A 26143-nucleotide genomic window follows, 5' to 3' on the forward strand; every position below is an offset into this window, starting at 1 on the left:
ACAAACAAACAAACAAACAAAAAACACCACGGGACACAGAAGCTTATCAGCTAGCTGAGACCACAGCCAGAGATGGTGTTTGTTAGGCTGTGGCAAAAGGCCCGTTTTTGAACCCATCTTTTATAGTTAGGGCACCAAGCATTAGGTCTGAGCAAAGGAATTTTTACAATCTTACCCTGACCTGTGGGTCAGTCAATGGAGACCCTAGGGAGGGGAGTGAGTTCTAACCTCAATGGGTAACTAGGCTGCTATCATGAAATATGTTTCTGAGTTGATCACAGCAAAAGTCACTGATTACAAGAAAGCAAATGTCTTTAGCAAGAGTTAGAAAAAGGACTGCTAGTAATACAAGAAGGTTAATAAATTAGGATTAATTGGTTCTTAGGTTGAGAACTTAGGAGATAGCAGAAAGCTTTTCACACTATCTCAAGGTAAAACTCAGATATTGACTGTCATACTTTACAACTTCCAGAGCTCATTAATTAAACCATTGTATTTGTCCACTGTCTCCTGGTACCTCCAGGTGTATACTGGAGTCCCATGCCTCCCCTTTGGTGGCACCAGTTTTCCGTAACGGAGACAGTGTCTAACCCAGAGGTCACATATCTCTGTCTCCTGAAGGTTAACTTAGTTCACATCTGTCATTTATCAGGGATGGCCAGGACACTACTCTCAATTTGCAGGGAGAAGCTCTGGCCTTGTAAATAAAACAGCCAGTTGTAAAATGAAATGACGTAAGCTGATGAAGGCTTCCCAAGCACCCGCGAAAATAGCTCACTGTGAATGACTGATCCTTGATCTGCTGAGCAAGCTGCTGACGGTCTGCTCTCATTCTCCTGGACTTATAACTTTATATTTCTTTATTCTTACATTCTTATTTTTTGAATCTACATTTTTATTTTCTTATTCTTGGACTCTTCAGATTCCTGTTTAGAGAGCCAGATTGAATAAACTATAAATCATCTCACCGGGGGTGGGGGCACCTATTCACTACCACCTATTCACTACCACTCTTCCAACCTTAGTTTGCCTGTAGTTTGCTTTCTGGTTTCCTTTCTCTTTCTCCTCTGTCTTTATTTTCTTTCATGGTAGTAGTTATTAGTAATATTGTTATTATTATTTGATTTTGTTTTCTTTTTCTTATGACATATTTTTCTTCATCTTTGTTAATTTCCCTTTTTTAAAAAAAAGATTTGTCATTTGTGCGTGCGTGCATGCGTGCATACGTGCGTGTGTGTGTGTGTGTGTGTGTGTGTGCGTGTGTGTGTGTGTGGCAGATACCCTCTCTGGTTATAGCAGAGAATCACATCTTCTGCAGCTGGAGTCACAAGCATTTGTCAGCTGCCCAACACTGGAGTTTGGAACCAAACTCTGTTTCTAAAGGCAGCAAGTACCTCTAACTCCCGAGTCATCTCTCCAGCACCTACTTTTCCCCTCTTAAATTGGCCCAAATATGGAATCGGAACACAACGGCCAAGTAACCATTTTTAAGTGAATGCTTATTTCATATTCTTAATTCTTAATTAAGAATATTCTTGATACTCTTATTAGATGAGTTGAACGTTTATGTCTGTCAAATGCTAAATTAATTAACATTGCTAGCATTAATTTTTGATGGCTCATTGACTTTTCCTCCAGTGATATATTTTGCATCCACTGACAAAGGGTACAGAAAGAAGGCCATCAGTATGAAAAGAGGAATTTCGAGAATAGCATGTGAGTTTTCTATACCATACAGTCATGTTTTACATTTACAGTTTAAGAATGGAGATTGCTATTGGACCAGACATCAGAAAAATCCTTCTGTATATTTTCAACATAATTTTCAAAATATGTATGTCAGGGTAGCAATTTGCCTTCATATTTTTTACAGCCACTTCAGCAATGTAAAGACAAAACAAGACTCAGATTGAATCTGGCAGGGCAGCATGGGCCAGGCTCTCCTCTTCCCTCACAGATACTATAATTTTTTCAGTTTTTTTTCCATAGTTCCGGAAGACACCAGACTTCCACGATCAATGGCTTCTATAATTTTTTCGCTTCTGAGCTTTGTCTTAGCCATTCCGTATACATAAAATGCCACCTCCTGTGTTCCCAACACACTTTCACTCCCCAGCAAAAAAAGCTATTTATTTTACGAGTGGAATCACCTCTCTTTGATGCCCGAGTCGAGACAGCAAACGCCTTCTCCACTCCCGCAGCCTGTACAGACTCTGGCAGAGCATGCACAAATGCTCTTTCCACTCTCTATCTGGGTCATGTGTGACTCTTCTTCCGCCTGTCAGACAGCAAAGGTCGGCGGTCACAGAGCAGGGGCTCATGACACACTTCTTTGTATTCCACACAGGTCCTCATGGGAAGAAAGGTTCAGTAAACCGCCAAGCAGATCTGTAAGGGAGGGGAGGCATAACACATCCATGAACAAAGGAGATATTGATGTAAGCGTGTAAAAACAGGTGAAGGAATGAGCAGAAGAAAAAAAATTATTAGTCAGCAACAACTATGGGAGGAGAAAGAAGGCCGTGGGTTCTCTCCAGAGGATTAGAACACAAAGCTTTAAGACCTCGGACTTTTTTTTTTTTAATAACTCTGCAATAAGTTTGTATTAAATCAGGTCAGAGTTGAAGACTAGAGGTAAAACATTGTGTGCCTGTGTGTGCATGTATTTATACATGCGTAGGTATATATGCATGTGTATGGGCTTGTGTGTGGAGGCCAGAGGTTGGGCATCTTCTTCTAATGGTTTCCATTTTACTTTTTGAGATAGGGTTTCTCACTGAGCCTGGAGCTCTCTGATTCAGCTAGAGAAGGTGAAGACCATGTCAGAGACACAAATCCATCTGTCTCTGTGATTACAGGCACATGCCACTACACCCATTTGTGTGTGTGTGTGTGTGTGTGTGTGTTTGTGTGTGTGTGTGTGTGTGTGTGTGTGTTAGTACTTGGGATCTGAACTCAGATATTCATTCTCTTGTAGTTAGCATTTTCCTGAATGAGCTATCTGTCCAGTCCCCAGAGATCCACCTTTCTGGTGAGGAGTACACGTAGGAACAAAGTCAACATTCACCACAGCAAGACTAATGGTCAAACATTGTCTCAAGTAGTTTTAGTGAACAGATTCCTTGGAAACTGATATGTTCAAAGACCCATCGCTAGGCCTGCGGTATGAAGAGGTAGCCTAACCCAGCCTTGGTTACCCAGTTGTGACTGGAGGGGGAGCGGAGTGTGATGAGCTGTTATGCACAAGAATAACAACCTGAAGTCCGAGTGTACAAATGTGATTGCTTGGAAATAATGGAGTTGTAAAGTACAGACTTGAATTAGTTTCGTTATTTATTCCATCCCTCATTCGTCACGCGTCTTTCAAGCCTTATGCATCGTCGGCCCCGCCTAGCAGGAAGGTATGAGTAACCAGCTTCACTAGAAAATGGTACTGCTCCAATCTTACATTTGGAGAACACAGCCGGAGACCATTGGGGAATCTTACCTTAAACAGTTGCTCAGTTCACGAAGAGAGTGACCAGAGGGCAGATAGTAAGACAGAGCCCCGGTTTCCTCATCCAGTCAGGACCCGCATTTGGGGAGAACCGGAGCCACGGTAGTGACCGTTGTTTTCTGCTGCATCTGTTGGTCTCTCTCTACCATCTCTTCCCAGTCTCACACCACGGTGCTCTTCTTCCCTATTGGAGCAGGATCTTTAAAGTGAAGACTGGGTCCTCTTGCCCAGGTCCCATGAGCACTGTGCTGTGTCACCACCACTCGGATAGACGGCTGGGCATTCAGTGTGGTCTCGGGGGCATACTCCTTACTGGGATCCTTGCCTCGGCAGTCATACAGCACGCAGGAGATGAGGAACACCAAGAGGAGGATGACGTAGCTTGCAACTAGGATAATGAGGTTCAAGGTGACAGGGTCGATCTCCAGGTAAAACTCCATCACCTCTCGCCCGGCGCGGGAGTGTGTCTAGAGAAAGGCATTTGGGGTCAGTTTGGGAATCGCAGGGAGCCGACACAAAGGCTGCATTGACTCTGGAATAAAAATACAATAATCCCCGCTGCTCCAGGAAACCTCGGGGATTAGAGCTGCTCAGTTTAATAACTTAAGCTCTTTCTGTTAATACCGCAGCCGCCAACACTGGAGAGAGGAGTGCAGGACGGAGAGGGAGAGCCACCTTAACCCAAGCGCTGCTAAGGAGTGCACACCAAGACAACAGTCACAAACCTGGACTGCCCCGGAAGACTATGAAGCAGGGTTGCATCGTTAGTCTTCACCTAACGGAAGCTTAGTGCCAAGCTTGGAGTGGGTTGGAGAGCCAGGCCTTTGGGGTTTAGATAAGCCTTTTTAATCAGGAGGAGTGTACCAGCATCTGGTAAATTCACCGTGGTGGTTTGGAGTAAGAATGGCGCCCAGAAGCTCCTGTGTTTGAACACTTGGTCTCCCCTTGGTAGAACTGTTGGAAGAGGTACCTCACTGGGAATTGGTTTTGAAGGTTCAAAAGCCTCAAGCCATTCCAAGTGTGCCTCTGTCTGCTTCTTGCTTGTGGGTCAGAACGTGAACTCCCAGTTGTCCCTGCCACCATGCCTTTGCACTCCTGCCACGACTTGACCCTCTGAAACTCTTACCCCAATTAAATGCTGTGTTCTATAAGCTACCTTGGTCATGATCAGAGAAATAGAACAGGAACGGAAACATTCACTCTCTTTCATTTTTCTCTTTCCACTCATCAATCCAAATCTCTTTTCAAGTAAGTACCTCCTATGACTCATGGTCTTCACTAAACATCAGGGAGGCTGTGGTAAAGATAAGATAGTCCTGCAGAGAGACAGATGTTACATGATTCATTGCATAAATCATCATTTAAGGATGATGAGGTGGGCTGGAATCACCACGCAGCAGTTAAGAGCACTTGCTGCTCTTGCAGAGAGGAGTTGAATTCAGTTCCCAACACTCACACCGAGTGACTCACAACTGCCTGTAATTCTGGCTTAGGGAAATCTAATGTCTACGGCTCTGAGGGCACTTGCACTTAATGTGTACATACTCACACACAGGCACACACATATATACATAGTTAAAAATAAAATAAGGCTTAAAATTTAAAAACTGAAGGGCAGAAATACATGTATAAAGTCCCAGGATGGGTTAAAACAATTCCATAAACAGAATCAATTAGAAGGTTCACCAGATAAAGGAGTCTGCCACTAAACCTGGTGTCCTGAGTCTTGATTCCTAGGACCTACATGGTTGAAAGAGAAAACAAACTTCCAAAAGATGTCCTCGGGCTACCTGGAGCAAGACTGTGTGGCGGCACATGTCTTCCATCTACAAAATAAACAGGCTAACTAAAAATGTAATTTTCAAATGGCTAATAAGGAAGCAGCATTTAGCTCGTGACCTGAAGGGTAAAATTTATCTAGCTAGGACAGGTAGGAGTGATTCTTCTGGTTACAGAAAATAAAGCATGTGGAAGATCTGAGAAGAAAAAAGTCTGGAAAATTACAAGAATGGAAACAGAGGTGTGTAACTCAAGCAATGAGAAAGAAAGAAGAGCGCAGGAGATGGGTGGCTTTGGGGCTACAGTAAGGACTGCAGGCTTGGCCCCAGAGCAAGGGCACCATTGGGGTTCTCATCAGGAAGTAACAAGATCCTGTCTGCACTTTGAAGAGACCACGTTGGCTGCAAGAGGGCATGCAAGTTGAAAGGAAGGTCATATGAATTTGAATAAATTAATTTTTTTTGTCTATAAATTTTTCCTACCTTACTTGTAGTCTTGTCCCATAATGCCAACAGACCCATCTTCATTTTCTTATGATTTACACAGATGCACAGGACCCTATGCTCAGAATGTTCTGCTGTTGCCAGCTTGAAATTATCAATAAATTAAAATTTTGTATTGGGCTTCTGTAATAGCAAATCTTCATTGTCAGCTTGACTAGATTTAGAATCACCTCGGAGATCAGACGAGTACATTTAGGGGTGTCTGTGAGAGAGTTTCTAGAAAAGATTGACCCAGAATGGAGACAGACATTGAATATGGGTGGTACCACCCAACAGGCTAGCGGTCTGAACAGAAGAAAAGGAAAAAGGAGCTTGGTGCTAGCATTTCCCTGTTCCCTGCTTTATGAACCACGGTATGAACTTCTCTGCTCTGCCATACCTTCTTTGCCATGATGCACTGAACCCTCCAAATCCATGAGCCAAAATGGACTCTTTCTTAAGCTGCTACTATGAGACCTTTCATTGCTATGGTAAAAGCTAACTTACTACATTCCCACAACTCATTTTTTCTTGGTTTTTAGTGTGTAGCTTTGGTTGTACAGCACATCAATTTCTCTATCCTTTCTCCAACCAGAGGTTGAGGTTGGTAGGTTCTTTGTTTTGTTTTAGCATCTTAAATTAAGCTCTAATTGACAGCTTCTGCCACACCCATTTACACCTATCTTCCACAGTAACCTGAGAATTCAGGAATGCTTTAGAGGGTCAATTTTAATTCTCTGGAGATCTTTTTCACAAATAAAATATTCTATGATGGTGTGTTCCTGGACTCAGGATGAATGTTTCTTGTATGCTGTAGGTTTGGGGGTCAGCCTGCTTGGATGCCCCTGGGCTTCTTATTAATGCAGATACCTGTATCTAACCAAGATAGATCTGGTGAGGAGCTTTGGGACTTGGGTGTTGGATTCTGCATTAATAGAAGTCTTCATTGCTTTTTTGCTATGCAAGTATGTTGGAGTCTTAAGCATAAAATATGAAAGTAAATCAATGATTGTATCACTCTGAATGTGCCCAATCTCATCTAATCTTAGAAGCGAAGCAGGGTGGGGTCTGGTTGGTACTTGAATGTGTGGATATGAAAGCAGAAAATGAGGGAAATGGTCAAACGGACCTTGAATATCCGACAAGAGATACTCCAGGATGTGTTCAATATACAGTTCAAAACTGTTCAATTGATTCAGAGAATTAATTTTGTTAAGAGACAGTCCTTTTTCTGGTGACAATTCCCATTTACCAAGCTCATAGGAGATGGGTGTTAAAAATAGAATGCCAATATATTGAACTCCTGGCGTGCACTCTGGAAGGGCCAGGGTTTGCCTTCTTACTGAGGGCAGATCTATAGAAAAATCCATCTGCCTTCAGGAAGTTTCTTGGTGAGCACAGGAACCCAGGAAGTGGGACTGTCAATCTGTCAATCACATGTAATGGCCCAGGCTGAAGCCAGGCTTTAAAAAAAAAAAAAAAGTCTGCACCAACCCATCATGTTCTTTTGCCCACACTAAAACCCAGCTTCTTAATTTGAATGTCCAAGACTCAGGTGTCTCCATGGACCAATTATGTAGGGTCACTTTGGTACCTTTAAACAGATGCATGGAGACTTGTTAAAATTGGCTAAAAACTGCATATAATGTGGTCTATATTAGATCATGTCTATGTGACCACTCTGCTCTTGTGAGTGGGGTTTCCCCACCAATTCTAGACTCCTTTGACTATGATGATAAATCTGGCCTGGCTCTCTTTTTTCATCAATCCAATTGTGCTGGTTGTACACTTGGTATCCTACAATATTTTGGTTAAGAATGTTGCTTCTGGCTTCAGATTTTTAGTGCCACCAGCATAGACTTCTGTTCCTCTTGTTCTGGTTGTCTCATTGTTCTATCTCCGCTTAAGCTTCATTTTATGGTGTGTGTGGCTGCTGGAGAGATGGCTTAGTAGTGAAGAACAGTGGTTTCTCTTCCAGAGGACCCTAGGTCCAATTCCAAACACCCACATCTGCTTGTAACTTCAGTTCCAGGGCTTCTGAAACCCTCACACAGACATACTTGCAGGCAAAACACCAATGAACATAAAATAAGTTATATACATACAAACCAACCAACCAACAAACCAACCAACCAAACAAACAAAAAGTTTCATTCTACAACCATCCCTTCTGGTAGGCCTACTTCCTGCAATGTTTGAGGTGGAATACTGCCTACCGTTTTTTTTTTTTTTCTAATTAATACCAGGATGCCTGCTTTCCTCCACATTTTCCACACATTATGGCCAGCCTCTCAAATGGGAGTGCCTTCTTTTAATGCTAAAGCCTTTTCCTTTTGTGCCATCTAGTGGTTACTGAATAATGAAAACCAACTTGGCAATAGGCCAATGACAATGCTTGGCAGGGTAAGGGAATGTAAATACTAATAAGGAGACAGGGTTCCGAACAACCCCTCAGGGCAGGCAGGGTGCACTTGCTCCCCATTCGCTGCGAGCATTAATTGCACACTTACCATGCTGGCGGATGCTCGGAAATTTTGAGCTGGACTCCTGTAGTTGTGGTGCACATGCGCCGCTGCAGGCTCAGGGGGAAAGTTAAACTTCAGTCTCACTATTTGAGATTTATTCTCTGAATTTAGGAAAGATGAAGCTTAGAGAAGCCATGCCATTTTATTCCCACCCCCTTCTCTTCCTCCTCCTTCCCTCCTTCCCCTCCCTCTCACCCCCTAGTGCCTGAAACAGGGATCCAGTGTCTGTACGGAACACCCTATGTTGGGGAGGAAGGTGTTCAGAACCCATGAAAGGAGTAGTCCATGGGTGCTCACTTGTCTTGACACATATTTGTACTGAAGTCCCTTGGGACTGTTGACCTGGATCATCACTTGAGAAATATGCATTCCATCTTGTTGCAATAGTATTGCGTTTCAAGACAACTAGAGTTTGTTGCTTAAAATACCGAAGTATTTTTTTTATATTTTATATACTGAGGCTGAGAATTTATTCCTGATATTATATACAGAGCTCTCTGTATCCTCTATAAGATACAATGTCCCCAAAGTCCAGGGTTAATTTTTAATAATGTCAGAGGCAAAAATACCACAAACCGGCCAGATGGAGGTGGAGCATGCTTTTAATCCCAGTTCAGGAGGTAGAGGCAGGCAGATTTCTGAGTTTGAGGCTGGCCTGGCCTCAGAGTGAGTTCCAGGACAGCCAAGACTACACAGAGAAACCCTGTCTTGAAAAACCAAAAACCAAAAACCAAAACAGACAAAAAAATTACAAACCTACAAAAATTATGGGAGATTTCATAATTTTTTTAGTTGAGGACACTTATATTCAAAGAAGTGCTATTTAGGGACAAATAGTAAATGACAGGAAGAAGACTGTAAAACCAGTATCTTCCTCTTCTTCTTTCTTCTTGTTCTTTTTGTATTTTTCTTTTTTTAAGATGTGTTGGTGGTTGAACCCAGGGCCTTGTGCGTGCTAGGTAAATACTCTAACTCTGAGCTACATCCTCCACCTGAGGTGTGTTATACTTCATTATTATAATATGTAATATATTTAAAATAATACTTTATTAATTCTTTGATAATCCCATAAAATATATTTTGATCACATCTAATATATAAACCCCACCAACTTTATTTATTTATCTCTCTCTCTCTCTTTCTCTCTCCCTCCCCTCTCTTGGTCCCATCAAGTCCACTTTGTGTTGCAGTTGGGTGTAGGACCTACCCTGGAGTGTGGCCAGTACACTAGGTGTCCCACCGTTAGAGAAAACTGACTCTCCTCAAAGTTTTTGTAACTTCTCGGAGAATTTCACGCATGCGCAAACTCTTTGGATTCCATTCACTTGCCTCTTGCCTCTAACTCCTTCCGGAGCCTCTTTCAACCCCAATGTCTTTTTAGCTTCATGTCCTCATTTAAAAAAAGTAACCCGTAAGCTCAATTTGTGCTGCCCACAGATTTGTGGATACGGTCCATCCACAGGAGCACGGTGGATGGAGCAGGTGCCACACCCTTCTCGGGAGATTTTTGTGAATCCTAGCCTAGCGCTGTTTATGCTGGCACTTCTACCCTGAGTGGACACGAAAGAAAAGAACACGTTCTGTAGCCCAGAGGTTCTCAATCTTCCGAAAGCTCCGACCGCTTAGTACAGTTCCTCATGTTGCGGTGATCTCCAACAGTAACATTATTTTCATTGATACTTCGTAACTGTAATTTTGCTACTGTTATGAATTGTAATGTAAGTCTCTGAGTTTTTTTTTTAATGGTTTTAGGGGAGCCCAGCGAAAGGGTTGTTTAATCCCCCCAAATGATCTCAATCCGTAGCTTGAGAACCGCGGCTGTAGACACTAGTGGAACAAGAGCAGCAGTGGCAAACAATGTTACTAATCTGTATTTTCAGAAGAACACGTGACCTCACCGAAGCCAGCACCCTCTTCCAGCTCTAGCTTCCGGTTGCAAGCACCTGTGTAGCTCTCTGGCAGCCTCGGAGAAATACTGCCCCATTTTGTCTTTGAATGATTTCACAGCTCTTCCGCAGCACTGGGTTGAATTGTATCTTCCCCCACCCCAACTGACATCCCAACCTGGAGCCTCAGACTGTAGACTCATTTGGAAGCAGGGTGTACTTAGTTGAGTGCTGATGCTGGTCTCTTTAGTATAACGTGAGGACGCGACGCCTGAAGAGGAAAAACGCTGTGTGGAAACAGGGGTGAGACGGGAGTCCTTATTCCGTGGAGCGTTTAGGGTTGTCAGCAGTTACCAACATTTGGGAGAGACAGGAGACAGATCTTCCCTCTGAGCCTCCACAATGACTTCAGACGTCCAGTCTTCACAATTGAGGGATTAAATGTCTCTGCTGTCTCTGCTTTAAGTAATCCTTTGTATGTCTCTGTGGGGTCCCTTTTAATAATAGACCCAGGGAATGTCTTTACTCTGTGAGTGAGATCAGATTCAGCTCAAAGAAAACTGAGGCTTACAAGGTTTTGAAAGACCCTCTTCGGCTTTAATTTAGGACTTGCCTCTTCTGGTACTATGCTGGGCTCCTGCCTCCTTTTTCTCAGGTACAGCTCCAGAACAAAGTGGGATGAAAGAAAATGCCTGCGTGTGGAATTTACTTCCATAAAAGATAGAGACCTTCGGTTTAAAATAGCTTCTCTTTGGCAGCCCTCATGCAGCCTGTTGTAACTTCCTGGTGAAATTCCCCAGAAGACACAGAGAAAAGACCCAGGCCTAGAAAAATGATGGGGAACAAACAACACTGCAAGGGGAAATAGTTCTTGAAGAGGCTAAGGTCGCCTCTCTCTCCTTCTCAAGAATTATTACAACTCTCTTCTCTTCCCCTTTATCATCCAGGATTTATAGAGGTAGTGTCTCCTGGGAAACACGCAGCCTTGAAGAGTCAAATCCATTGTTCTTGAGTCCCTTTGGACACTTCAGACATTTATACCAGCATCCATAAGCCAAGAATTAGGCACTATGGATAGAGCAAGAGATATTTATAAATTTTTAAAATATTGGTGTTGGGTAGCAAGAGGCTAAAAACACTAAAACCTCCAAAACAAGACAAGGAACATAAGCTGCTTCCCTACTCATAAGGCAATGAAACTTTACAAGGGAGTTCCAAACCCAACAAGAGTTCAGATGTTAATGTGCCCCCCCATCTCTCTATTCTACCACATATTGAGAGACAGCCTAGGATCACCCGGGAGGGCATTCCAATACAGAAAAGGCTAGGCTTGTTCCATGTAATGGAATGCTGGGGATGCATAGAGATGTCCTTCCTTCTCCCTATCCTGACCCTGTATATGGCACCATGCAGCAATATTCTGGATAATAAAGTAGGGCAACCGAGAGAGGGGCTAATAGGACAAACCAGGAATAATTATGATGGAATAAATGCCCAGAAGAAGCAAGAAAAATTAGCAAGGAAATTAGCCAAGAGTTTTCAAGACTCCAAGATGAGACCAAGTTGGCAAAACTGAGAGATAGTCAAGGGTACATAATTTTACCAAGAGCCAGAGTGGTAACCGGTCTATAGGGACCTTATTTGGTGGACTATAGAGTTGGCTCAGTGGTTAAAGGCACTGACTGCTCTTGTAAGGGGACCAGAGTTCAAGCTCCCCTGTGCACATGGTGGCTTATACCTGTCTATAACTCCAGTGCCAGGAGATTGGATGTCCCCATATGATGGCATATGGACAAGGTAGGGTGGGCATTGCAATAGCATTAGATGTATCAAGAGAGCTCCTTAGGATGAGTTCATTTTGAGATGTAGAGGAGATAGGTAGGTATCTGGGCATGAATCCTAGGGCAAAGGGCAGCACTGTAAGTACAGACTTCAGAGCCATCAATGTGTAGTGTAGTGCTTTGTACCATCGCAGAACTGAATGAGAAGCCTTGTAAAAAAAAAATTCAGGCAAGGAAGAGAAGAGGACTTAGGGTGATGGCGAAATGCTCCAATCTTTAGAGGTCCAGCTGTAGACTGTGACTGCTTGTTCACTTCCCAGTCGCCCAGACCCAAAATAATTACCCAGAAACTGTATAATTAAATCACTGCTTGGTCAATAGCTTAAGCATAGTTCTAGCTAGCTCTTATATCTTAAATTAACCCATTCCTATTATTTTTCATTTTATCATAAGGCTCATGGTTTACCGGTAAGGCTCCAGTGTCTGTCTCCTCCAGTGACTATATAGTGTCTCCCTGACTCTGCCTACTCTCTCCTCCTCTATTGTAAGACCCCGCACTTTTCTGTGGATACCCACACCGAATCCAGGCGCGCGTTTTCCCCGAACTCGGGCCCACGAGAATGGACGATTGTCCTGAGGGTTAAAAGAGACACACACAAAAAGAGACCTTTGCTCATTTACCAGAGTAAATGGCAACTTTATTAAACTCAAGTCAGGTATTTATACCAGTGGGCAACCGAGATCAAAAAGGGCAAGGCCTCCTCCCAACAAAAGCAGGAAGGAGAATAAACTCTATCTGCTTGGAATTCCCACCTTGCCCTATTCTGTGCTGCAATAGACCCAAAGCGGCTTCTTTATTAACCAATGGTATTCACAGCATACAGAGGAGAAGCCTACATGACCTAGCAGAGAAGAAGAATCAGTAAACGAGGAAGAGAAGGAGAGGCCAGTGAAGGAAGAGGAAACCCAGAATACAGCACCTTGAAAATTAATGGAGAAAGTGTCTAATAAAAATGGATAATGGAACAATTGGGTTAAAAGTTGCTGCATGATGGCTTGGTGAGATGGCACAGTGGGTAAAGGTGTTTGTCACCAGGCACAAGCTAAGTTTAATTCCTAGGACCCACAGGGTGGGAGGAGAGAACTGACTTCCACCCTTTGCCCTATTACCTCCATATATTCTGGGTGGCATGTGTGCCAAAACAAGTTTTTTTTAAAGCAATCTCTATTTATTTAAAGCAATACAAATGTTCATAGTCTTTGACATTATACTACATATGATGATTTTTAATTGTTTTTTATTGAGCTATGTATTTTTCTCTGCTCTCCTCCCTTCCTCTCCCCTCCCCTGCTATGCTCTCCCATGGTCCCCATGCTCCCAATTTACTCAGGAGATCTTGTCTTTTTCTACTTCCCGTGTAGATTAGATCCATGTGTGTCTCTCTTAGGGTCCTCTTTGTTGTCTAGGTTAATTATATAGGATTAATCTAATTAAAAAAGGCAAAAGCTGCAAAGGTGTTGGGTGATATGGGACTAGAGAACCAGTTGTTAGTTTTGCAGTCTTCATCAAAACTAAAGAGATTTTTCAGAGGAAGAGTGGAATGAGGGTGGAATTTCTACAACATAGATTACAATACAAAAGACCTTAAAACAGACAATCATGGCAGTGAGTGGAAATAGATTTTAGATAACTGTGATGACTTTGACTGGGAAGGATTTCAGAAAATGAGATTCTGTTTGGTTTTAGATGAATTACCCTAAAGCATAAATATGAATCTATGGGAACATTCTAATATAAAAGAACAAAGAAAAATATCATAGTAGCAATATCTTTGGGCAAAGTTGGGATTCAGAATAAACATGGAAGAACAGACCTTAATCAGGAGTGGGGCTACACTTCTATAGTGTACTGGCTGGTTATATCAACTTGACACAAGCTAGAGTTATCAGAGAGGAGGGAACCTCAATTGAGAAAATGTCACTGTACGATCGGGCTGTAAGGCATTTTCTTAATTAGAGATCATTGAAATTCAACAGTAGTCTGCCATCCAATTAGGGCATGCCTGTGATAATATAAAGAGACATATTAGCTCAAAGCAGATAGATGGTTTGGTTAAGAAGATGGTTTGGTTTCATCAGGTGAGCAAAACAGGGTGGGGCACGTTAGAAAACATGAGGAGGAAATGGCTCCTAGATCAAAGCCTTGAAACTGGAGTGGGGATGAGGGAAACAGAAACATGTGACCTGTGTGTGTGGCTGAAAAATGCGATCCATGGGGGAGTGAATGCAATGATGGTCCCTGGGTGGGCAGAAGAGAGCTGGGAGATAGAACAGACACCCTGGGAAGAGTTGGCGCTTGTAACATGAGGGCCGGCTTGTTGGCGTTTCTATCCCGCCTGGTACCCCACAACCGGCAAGTTTCAAAGAAAATCACATGCAGTCTACATTAGGTTATAAACTGATTGGCCCATTAGGTCAGGCTACTTATTAGCTCTTATAACTTATGTTACCCCATTATCCTTATCTACATTAGCCATATGGCTTGATACCTTTTTTAGCTGTCAGCTGGGCAGGTTACATCCTGCCTCTTCGGTGGTGTGCGCAGGAGTGGCGGAGGAATCAACTTCCTCCTCCCTAGCCTCCTCCTATTCTCATTACCCCGCCTCTACTTCCTGTCTGGCTTTCCCGCCTATACTGCCTGCCTGGCCAATCAGCGTTTTATTAAAATATGATTGACAGAATACAGACAATTCTCTGGCACCAGGCACTGGGAGCTGGAGCCTGGCAGTGTTGAAAGAGAGATTTTGGAGTTCTGGGAGTGACAAGACCGGGAAGACACACAGCTGAGGTGGGAGGGACAAAGGACGGTCAGTGATCTGTATGACAAAGTTTCCAGCTGCCAAGCAGGGTGAAGAAGTAAGGCTCTGAAGGGGACAAGGAGGTGAACTGAGAGTTAAAGTCATCAGGGACAGAAGGAGGCTGAAGGCAGTCAAAAGAAGCATTTGGCTGTTGGCTCTGACCGTGGGTCCATCACTAGCATGTCATCTTAGAGTTTTGATGGACAAAAGGGGAAAATGTTTAAAAGTCACAGTTTGGGGTAATAAAGTGGCCTGCTGAATGTGTGAGCTTTGGTGTGTGCAGGCGTATCCGTTGCCTGTGAGTATTGTAACAAGGTAGCATAAACTTTGTTGTTAGATCCGACATTCTCTCACAGGTCAGGAGGTCAGAAGTACAAAATTAATACCTCTGGCCACCAGTCAAGGTATCGGCAAGTTTGGGCTTGCAGTGGTCAGCTGGATGAGCATTGGGGCCTTTCAGTTTCTACTTCTCTCTCTGCCCTTCACTGCTCCCTCCCTCCTCCTTCCTTAGTCTGCTGTCCTTCCTTCCTTCTTTCTTTCCTTCCTTCCTTCCTTCCTTCCTTCCTTCCTTCCTTCCTTCCTTCCTTCCTTTCTTTCTTTCTTTCTTTCTTTCTTTCTTTCTAACAGTTTCAGGTTGGCCTCAGCCTCCTTAAGTAGCTGAAGCTGAGTTCTATCCCCCTGCCTCCACATCCTGAATACTGGTTGGAATTACAGGCCTGCCCTCTCATGTCTCCCTCTGCTCTTCCCACTTAGCTACGGCTCTGTGATTTATCGTTTTCATCTTTAAGGCCAGCTTTTCAAATATACATTCTGTTTTCTCCTTGTCTTCTTTCTGGACATAAAATCTGCGTCTGATTGTAGTTCTAGCCCACTCAGATAATCCAGTACAATCTCCCCATCTCAAGAACCTGGGTTTAGCTGTGTCTATATGTGGAGGGTAACATGCATGAGTTCCAGGAAATAGAATTGTGGGTATCTTCTGGGAGGGTGACTTTCAGCCTACTACACGGAGCGATGGAGAAACATGGGCTTCCATTTTCTAGGACTAGGATGATCAATGCCCCCAGGATTGTCAGTTTTTGTAAAAAAATTTATTGATAATAATCATTGTAAAAATGTTTATCATTTAAATATTTTATTCGTTGTTTTGGAATGTGTTTCGGGTGCACCCATGCCACAGGGCTCACCATGGGTGACACAAACTCTAGTAGCCAATCTCAGTGGCAGTTGCTATTATCAGAGGATCGATCTTGCCAAACCTAATAAGATTTAATCTTGACTTAAAAATCTCAGAATGCATAAACCAAAAGCAAAGAAGCAAAGATCTGGGCTCTAAGCATCATCTAAAATAAGAAACCTGGAGATGATACCACTTGCTCCTACCATAGAATCTGAGAGAATCTGATTTTGTATTTTGCTTTTGAAAGTACTGACAAGAACCCTATCCAGAAACCAAGTCACTGAACAATTGAACTGAGAAAGTACCCAGTTTTAGGGACAGCAGGTTATTATCCCTTCCTGGATCTGCTCTCCACGTCTGCTCTCTTCTCCTCTCTGGTTAGAAATGCTTCACACCCATAATGATGCTCTGTATTTCCTTATCTGAGTCTCAGACCATCTGGAGGCATTCTGTCTTCCTTTTGCCTTTGGACTTTTTATAACCTGTGATTAGGGTACGGATGGTTAAAGACGCCTTCTTTATCTCCATCCAATTTCCCAAGTAGGGCTTACGTAATGTCAGTGTTCATTTATTTAGATATGTAGATTGGACTTGGGAAGACATACAAGGATTTGAGATGTATGCTTGGCTCTGAGATATAGAGAATGCTCAGATGTAACTGAGATTTTTGACAGTGTTAATTGCCAGAATGCTGAAGGCAACCCATAGGCAGGCACAAATGCCATATGGGGTAACAGAATCCCAGTGGCTCTGCACTCAAAATATCCTAGAACTCCAAATCTCTCCTACCATCTTACTGCTTTGGGGCTGAGCCAGGCCTCTGGTACCTCCTGACTAACTACTGCAATCAGACTATCTGCTCAGCTCTCCCACTGCCCCGTCTCCACCACAGTAACCTTGAGTGAGAGCCTCTGAAAGACAGACCGTATTTTTCTTGAGCTCAGAATCTCTAAATGGGTTCTCACACTCCCCCAGTAACAGTCAACATTCTTACAAGGGCAACAAGGCTCTGAACAAGGATATCTGGCTGTTTCTCTCCTGTCATTCCTAAGAACTTGTTCTATTATAGACTCATTGGCGGTCCTTGCATTCTCTTGGCCCTTCCCACCTTCCAGTCTTAGTAATAGTTATCCTTTCTGTGGCTGCTTCCCTCCTCATCTGCATAGCCTCTTTCCTGGCTCCCCTTGGGCTGTTGCTCAAAGGTAACTCTATTGGAGAGGCTTTCCATGGTGTTTATGAAATAGGGACTTTCGCCTGGTTTTCTCGACTAGCATCATAGCCCTTGTCTGTCATATTTCAGATGTTGTTAATATTTGTCTGCAATAGGATTTTTTTTCAAAGAGTAAGATGCATGGGCCAGCGAGTTATCCCTGCACTCTGCCCAAAGCAGAGCACTTTGTATGACTGTTATTGTGACTTCATTTATTGTTTTATTAAAAGATAAATCTCAGGAGTTAAATATTAGGCAGTAAACCTAAGAGATCACAAAACAATAGAGAAACAATCACCTGCTCCTCTTCTCCACCTTCCCAGAAGGAAAAGGCCTGCACATCTCTCTTAGCTCCTCCTTCCTTTTGTGTGTCCCACTAGCTGCCTCTGAGTTGACCATAAAATTCCATGGTTCATCTGGCCAGCAGAATGTGGACTCTGCCCTCCGAATCAAGGTCTCACTTCAAGGTCAGTCTTGGAGTGCCAACACAAACAAATCTCTCCTTTTTGTCTAAATAAAAAGGAAAGATTTTAACTCTAAGAGAGTAAAACTATACACAATAAAAACAATTATCAAGTATTGTCTAAATAAAAAAGAAAGATATTATCTTTAACAAAATAAAACTGTATACAGTAAGAACATTTATCAAGTCTAAATTACATTCACAGTGTCTAGTCCACTTGTATTTTGTAAATCCAGAGGAAAAAAACCTACATTATCTATCTTCTCTTGCTGAGTCCAAAGTTTTGTATATAACTAAGAAAAACTGTAACTATAACCATCCAGTCTTCAACACCATCAGGGACCTGAAGGGATATAATAGTACCTGAGTAAACAGGACTTGCAGAGCAAACAACTTTCAAAACTGTAGAAACTATGGAGACATCTTGCTGTCTGGATAGTCACCCCAAGGTTTTTCTGCAACACTGGGGCATCCATCTTCAGCCTATAGGTCTAGAATATTTGACAAAATTTTTTTGTGAAGCAGGACACTTTTAAGGACTGTCCTTGTCTTGGAAAAGTTCAGCTGTCACTTTCTTTTGTGTCCTGCTTGTCCAATTTGGACAACATACTGTCAACAGTCAGGGCAAGGGCAGTTCCTTGCCCAAATGACTAGCTTTGTCACATTGAAACAAACTCCATATGGAGTTTCTTTGATGCCCATCATCCTTTTTTAAAAAGTAAGTTGGTGCTGTCAGGAGCAGACATGTGTCACTATCATGAAGAGTCTTATTTTATTAAAAGATTTTATGTGCCTGATTCTGTAGGTCTCTGAAGTGTTTGAAGTCTATCTATTTAAAATATGTATCTCTTTGACCTTGAAATGATATATAATATGACTATAAACATGATTGTTATAGATTAATTACTAACCTATCTTTCTTTATTATTCTAAATTTCTTCCTTCCTTCCTTCAAGGCAGGGTTTCTCTATAGTTTTGGAGCCTGTCCTGGAACTAGTTCTTGTAGACCAGGTTGGCCTCAAACTCACAGAAAACCACCTGCCTCTGCCTTCCAAGTGCTGGGATTAAAGGTGTGCTCCACCATTGCCTGGCTCTAAATGGCTTTCAAGGATTAAAATGCTCCATTACATTTTTAAAATGAGCTTCATCGGTACAGTACCTCAGGCAGGAATATAAACATATATACAATATAACAAAAATAACCTTAAATTTGTATCAACATACAACAATATCATAAACAAGAGTAGAAACATATGTACAGTATAGCAAAATAACCTTAAGTCATTATCAATATACAAAATATCTTAAACAAGAACAGAAACATAAATACTGTAAAATAAAACTAACCTTAAATTTATATCAGTATACAAATATCCATACCAATGTAAATTATTTGAGACTAGTGGTTGCTTTTTTAGTTTAAAAGTAGATTCAATAATTTACCCTCTTATCCTATCATTTCTATAGCCCCACTTATTCTTTTCAAAATGAGATACCTGAATCTAATCTCTTCTTAGTTTTCACCCTGACCATTACCAATAAAAACTTTTAATCTACTGCCCTAAATCATGACAAACATCCATCAAATGACCAAAAACCTTGCACACCACCTCTTGGGAATATGGAGTCATTTTCTTGAAATTACTTCCTGCTCTCTGGTGGCCATGGCATTGTTAGTGGACCCTGAAAAACTGAAGTAAAGATCAAATCCTGGGAGAACTCACTGTTGCCCAGCCTTGGTGTGATGGGAAAGCACAAAGCTTATCTGAAGTTGTTGCTGGAGTGGTCGATGATGAGTGGTCTTAGCTAACGGCCTTGACATTGTCCTGAGCAGTTTGTAGTACAAAGCTGAGCTTTGGTGGTGTTTGTCAGCTTAGCAGTGTTACCACAATTCAGGTGGAATTGTTGTGGGGCACCATCATCCTTTTGGAGATTTTAAAGGTCACTGCAGAAAACTTAAACATTTTAAATGTCACATGCAGCAGCAGATCTCAGAGAAGTTAAAGAACCATAATCTACTAAATATACCTGGATATAGAAACTTAATTCCTAATTATCTGCTTCGGACTCAAGCCTGAAATAATGTACAGCAAGCTAAATGAAGCCTAATTCTAGTTAATTCTCTATATGACCATTATTATTATGATAGAAAAATTAATCTTATAAATTTTGGGATAATATTTATACCTTAAGAAGAGTTTTAAAGAATCAAAATAAATCCAATAGATTATGAGATTAGTGACAATAGAATAATCCCTATTTTTTTTCCTTCTGTCCCCTACCAGGTGGCTCTTCTGATTTTCCTTTAACAAGCCTGCTTGGGTTTAGAGGAAGAGAGAGCCATGCTCAAACTCCAAAGTCAGCTTTAAATTTTAATTGAGTTGGGACGACAAAAAGAACATTTGTCTTATATGTCTGTAGAGACAGTAGAAACAAACATTTAGGAAGGTTTATACATTTTTTTCTTGTTGGAAATGTATTATACCCTTAAGCCAATTTACTCCTTTTCTTGGGGCTTTTTCTCTGGATGATTTGTCCTTCTTCTTCAGATGTCTTATTTGTCCAGTGGTCTTAAGATTCTTTAGCTGGATGCTTTTATTCTCCTGGAAAGACAAAAGCAAAACACTCCAACCCTAACTTTGGGGAGTTTCTCCTTTTGGCAAGTTACATCTATTCAAATGAGTCAGTCTTATAAGCTGTTAGATGGAGAGGCCATGAGGTTTGGTTTGATGTACTATAGTCTCTCCTAATCAAGAAGTTTCTCCTGTTTGAAACTAATCTTTATCAATCTTAATATCCATAGCTTTTTTTCTCCTGTGAAAACAAAAGCAAAACCTTGTCCCCAAAACTAATACATATCCTGATTTCCATTCTGATGTGATAACATTTTTAAAGTATACAGGCTGGTTTAATTCAGCGTTTTTTCTACTATCCAATGTCTCTCTCTGAAGTTGTCATCCCTTTCTCATTAGCATTTAAAAAATTTAAAGTTAATGAAGTATTGTGTAACCTGTAATAAATACCAGAAAGGGGTATTTATTACCCCTTTCTGCTTATTAAGCATATCTCTTAAAGTGCAATTAGACCTTTATATAACTGCTTGTCCTGTGGGGTATACCTGTGATATGCTTTATATTGCAATATACAAAAAAGTCTTTCATTTTATTAGAGACATATGCTCGAACATTGTCAGTCTTAATTTGTACAGGTATACCCATGACAGCCATAACTTCTAAGAAATGTGTAATTACAGAATCAGCCTTTTCAGAAGTCAAAGTAGTTTCCCATTGAAATTCTGAATAAGTATCTATGGTATGGTGTACATATTTTAATTTTCCAAACTCTGCAAATGAACAAGTAGGACTTTTTCTTATAATTTCCTTGACTTGTTGCCAAGTGATAGAAAAATCTTTCTTCAAACCTTTGCTATTAGCATGGTGTTTCATTTTTGTTTTGTTTTGAGACAGGGTTGCTCTGTTTAACAGCCCTGGCTGTCCTGGAACTAGCTCTTATAGACCAGGCTGGCCTCGTACTCACAGAGATCCTCCTGCCTCTGCCTCCCAAATACTGGGATTAAAGGTATGCACCGCTGCCTGGCAGATGAAATTCTGAGGCTTCCAGCACATTTTTTTTTTTTTTTACCAACAACTGATCAATTTCATCATTACCTTGTGCTCACGGGCCTGATTGGCCCATATGTGTTGGAGGAGGGGCTGCTTGTTTTTCCCAGTCACCTGGCTAGCTTTGACCTGAAATAATCACACAGAAAACATATTATTTAAATCACTGCTTGGTGCATTAGCTCTAGCTTCTTATTGGCTAACTCTTACATCTTAATTTAACCCATCTCTACTAATCTGTGCATCACCACGAGGTCATGGCCTACCAGCAAAGTTTCAGTATGTCAGTCTCTGGTGGCAGCTCCATGGCTTCTCTCTCTACCTTTCTTCTCCCAGCATTCAGTCCAGTTTTCCCCGTCTACCTAAGTTCTGCCCTATCAACAGGCCAAGGCAGTTTCTTTATTTGTTAACCAATAAAAGCAACACAGACAGAAGGACCACCCACACCACATATGGAATCTGATATGTTATATATAAGAAATGATTTCTATTTATGATTATTTCTTATAACTGAATAAATAACAAATTCTGAATCATTTGGAATAACTTCAATAGTTTCAATATGTAAAACAACTCTTTCTGCTAATTGAGTATCAGTAGCTATATAATAAGGTTCTGGAAATAATACCATGAGAATAGAATATAATTCTGACTTTTGGACAGAACCATAAGGGCTTTGAGACACTTTACTTAAGTTTCCTGACTTATACCCTACCTTTCCTGATTTATTTGTATCTGTATAGAATGTAGGGGCTCCAGAAATTGGTGTTCTTTATACAACGTGAAGAAGTATCCAATTGGCTCTTCTTTTAAACTGAATTCTCTTGCTTTTGGGATATTTGTTGCTAATCTCTCCCAAAAAATTATTGCAAATTCTTTGCTAATCTTCATATTCTGCCCACAATGAGGCAACTTCTGCATCAGCAAAAGGTATCACAATTGAGGGGGTTCTATTAATTGACAAAGTCTCGACTTTCCTTTTGGAATCAATTCAGAAACCTTTTCTACATAGGTCTTTATGTTGTTTTTTTTTTTTTTACTCTGTTTTTGTGGTAAAATTATCCATTCTGAGACATTATCTTTTTCTGCATAAGAACTCCTGTGGGAGAATGTGTAGAAGGGGCTGTGACTAGGGCACAGTCGAGCCTTGGATCCAAGCAATCCACATGTCCATCCTGTAATTTCTTTTCTACCAAAGCCAATTCTCTCTCACCCTCAGCTGATAATTTTCTTGAACTATTTAAGCCCTCAGCACCTTGTAAGGTTTGAAATAAATTACTTAGTTCTTGAGGTGTTAATCCAACTGTGGTCCATAGCCAGGTAATATCTCCTCTCAGTTGTTTAAAAAATTGTTAAGAGTTCTTAATTGATTTCTTCTAATTTGTACTTTCTGTCATTGAATTTTTGATAAACCTATCTTATATCCTAGGTAATTAATAGAATCTTTTCTTTGTATTTTTTTCGGGAGCAATTTGTAGTTCCCCCACAATGCAAAATTTCCTTAACCTCTTCAAACATTTTTCTAAAGTATCTGAGTCTGAATCAGCTAGTAAGATATCATCCATAATAGCAAATTATAGATTGAGGAAATTGTTTATAAATTATTTCCAGTGGCTGTTGTTTAAAATATTGACACAAGATAGGACTGTTTAACATCCCTTGTGGAAGAATTTTCCACTATATTCAACAGGCTGGCAATTATTTTAATAATTCTCAGTGAATTAGTAGGCACTGTGAAGGCAAATTTTTCTCTAGCCTGTTATTGTAAAGGTATAGTAAAAAAAAAGAAAAGAAAGCAGTCTTTTAAATCAATCACAATAATAAACCATTCTTTAGGTAATAACGAAGGCAAGGAAGTTCCAGGCTGTAAAAAGCCCATTGGCTGAATCACCTTATTTATGACTCTTAAATCTGTTAACATTCTCCTTTTTCCAGATTTCTTTTTAATGACAAATACAGGAGAACCCCAAGGACTTGTTGACCCTTCAATATGTTGAGCATCTAGCTGCTCCTGTGCCAACTGTTATGGTGCCTATAATTTTTCTGATGTCAAAGGCCTTTGCTCCACCCACGCAGGTTTGTCAGGCATTTTAAATGTAGGGCCGTGGGTATCATTGACAGACCACCAGCTGTTGTGCTGTGCTTATGTACAGTCTGTATCATCTGTGACTGATCTTGATAGTTTCTTTTAATATTTCTCTCAGAAGCAGTCTTTATTTTATTGTTTGTTTCTGAGATTGAGGAATGCTAATCTGTGCTTCCCATTGCTGCAACCAATCATGTCCCAGTAAATTCGTTGCTGTTACCCATATATGATTTTAATTTCCTATCCGTTCTTCTGGCCCTATACATTCTACCCATCTTGCACTTTGTTTTACCTGAGATAAAGTTCTAATCCCAAGAAGCTGAACATTTACCTCCGGCAGAGGTTAACCTGGATATCAAGATTTTGGTGAAATTATTGTGACATTTGTTCCTGTGTCTACAAAACCCTCAATTTCAATGCCACTTATATATATTTTTAGCTTTGTTTCTCATCTTTTATAACAGTTTGCCAAAATACTTATTCTCTGAGCGCTCCTGATCATTTCATTTTGTCAATAGAAGTTGTTCTGTCTTTGGTCACATCAGAGCGGTGTAATTTTTAACAACAGATATTAAGTCTTTTAAGTGCCCTATGGATGATTTTCTCCAATGTTGGCAGGAAATGATTGAACCAAACTTGATAAGGCGTTTCCTGATGGCAAAAGATTACCTTGCTGTCCTTTGTTGATTTACAGTCCTTAGCCTAATGCTAGCCTTTGCTGCATATTCCAGAAAGCTAGGGCCTTTTCTTTAGATCATATCTAGGGAAAAACATTGTCCCCAGTACCATCTTACCTACAATACATTTTCAAATGTTCTTGTTTATCACAATTAAAACATCTGACATTTTAATCTTCCTTAAAATTTCTAGAAACTATTTCTTCTATCAAAGTATCACCATAAGCATGAGATCCAATATCAGCCATATTTCTAATTTATTCACTTTTTAGTGCTGATCTTACCTTTAAAGGCCTAATCACCCTTTTGCCTTCTGAATTAGCATTTTCAAAAGCCAAGGATTCAATTTTTGTCTAACTTCTAGATGTGATATCATTCTATTTACAGCTGAAGTTAATCTTGATAAAATATCATTAAAGGCTTCTTTGGACCTTGTATAATTTTAGTAAATGATTCAGTCTTCTTTCCTGATTCTTTAGGCCTGTCATAAGCATTCAAAGCAGCTGTATGACATAGTGCCAAGGTGTGATCATCAAATCTAAACTGTCTTTGCAAATCAGCATACTGACCATCACAGAGAAACTGGTCTTGGGAAATTTCCATGCCTCTAGTCCTGACTTACCATTCTATCATCCTAGCTTCCTCTTTCCATCATGTTTGACATTGTAACTAGGGTCAGCTTCCAATAATGCTGTAATGTAAATCTTTCCTGTCTTGTGGAATAATAATGTTCTGACTTGCCCATGAATTTAACATCTGCTTCACATAGGGTGAATGCAAACCACATGAAACAACTGCTTCTTTAAGTCTCATCAAATCTAAGGTCTTTTTGTTTGTTTGTTTGTTTGTTTGTTTTTCAAGACAGGGTTTTTCTGTAGCCTTAGAGCCTGTCCTGGAACTAGCTCTTCTAGACCAGGCTGGCCCCAAACTCACAGAGATTCACCTACTTCTGCCTCCTGAGTGCTGGGATTTTAGGCATTTACCATTACCACCTGGACAAACCAAAAACTTCTAAGGTTTCTAGTTAACTTTTGCATACCCTTGAAAATGCCTATCATTTGGTGGCCATTCTAGTATGGTAACTGGATAAACCAAGATTGGTTTTCCAATAACCTTGGGCCTCTCCTCTTCAATTTCATAATGTATAGATGTATAATCTACCATAATGTATAATGGTAGATTCTGCTCTATATTCCTCTGTTTGTGTCAGAATATTTTTCTTATTTTCATTAATAGGTCTTTCTAAAGCTTGTATTTTATCATTCAATTTTTTTTTCATCAGTAAGTCTTTCTGAGGCTTGTATCTTATTAGTGGTAAGTCTTTCTAAGGCTTATATTTTATCAGGCAAATTTTTATTATTTCATTAGTAAATCATTTTAATGCTTGTAGCTTATCAGTCAAATTTTTATATATTTGGCACAGTTATCAAATCACTTTAAAAATAAAATATGAATAACCAAAGTGATAATAAATATGATCAACATTATGCCAATCCCAGGTTAAGTTGGTTATTCCTTCATATAATTTTTCCATTTTCACAGCACCCACATTGAAACCATACAGAGACCTATCTTCCTGTATAGTAATATTATTCCCCATTATTAACTGGAAAAGTCCCCCCTCTCTGAAACCTAATTTCCCTTTTAAGAATCCCCACGTGTCTCACTAGAGCTGCTGCAGTGACTGCATAGGTGCAGCTATGCAGGGGTAATCAGCTGCAGTAACTATGTTCAACTGTGCCAGCAGGGAGGGTGGGCATGGCAGGCTGTCCAGAGATGATGCTTGGCTGTGCAGGCAAGGAGGGTGGGTATGGCTGGTGCCCCGAGATGAGTTAACTGCATGCCCAGGCAGGATACTGTGGGACAATGTTCTTATATTGTTTTAATAAAACTCTGATTGACCAGTAGCCAGGCAGGAAGTAGAGGCAGGGCGACCAGGCGAGAAGAAGAGGTGGGGTGACTAGAACAGGAGAATTGTGGGAAAAGAGTCTGCAGTTGTCATCCAGACATAGAGGAAGTAAGGTATATGCCTTGCTGATAAAAGGTGCCAAGCCACGTGGCTAACACAGACAAGAACAACAGGCTAATTTAAGATGTAAG

The 26143-nt window shown here is 40.8% G+C and overlaps 1 protein-coding gene across 1 annotated transcript; it reads right to left on the reverse strand.

Annotated features, from left to right (window-relative positions):
* Positions 1 to 3493: 3493 nt before the first annotated feature.
* Smim36 (small integral membrane protein 36) lies at positions 3494 to 3936 on the reverse strand. The gene has a single exon (XM_048446673.2). It carries the CDS (start codon positions 3934 to 3936, stop codon positions 3658 to 3660), a length of 279 nt encoding a protein of 92 aa, XP_048302630.1. The 3' UTR covers positions 3494 to 3657.
* Positions 3937 to 26143: the final 22207 nt, after the last annotated feature.

The sequence above is a fragment of the Myodes glareolus genome, chromosome 9 (assembly GCF_982192425.1).
Source record: "Myodes glareolus chromosome 9, mMyoGla1.1, whole genome shotgun sequence".
Taxonomy (NCBI): domain Eukaryota; kingdom Metazoa; phylum Chordata; class Mammalia; order Rodentia; family Cricetidae; genus Myodes; species Myodes glareolus.

Excerpts from the sequence above, each read along its gene's own strand:
- Smim36 (XM_048446673.2), bottom strand. The coding sequence starts at position 3,936 with ATGGAGTTTTACCTGGAGATCGACCCTGTCACCTTGAACCTCATTATC.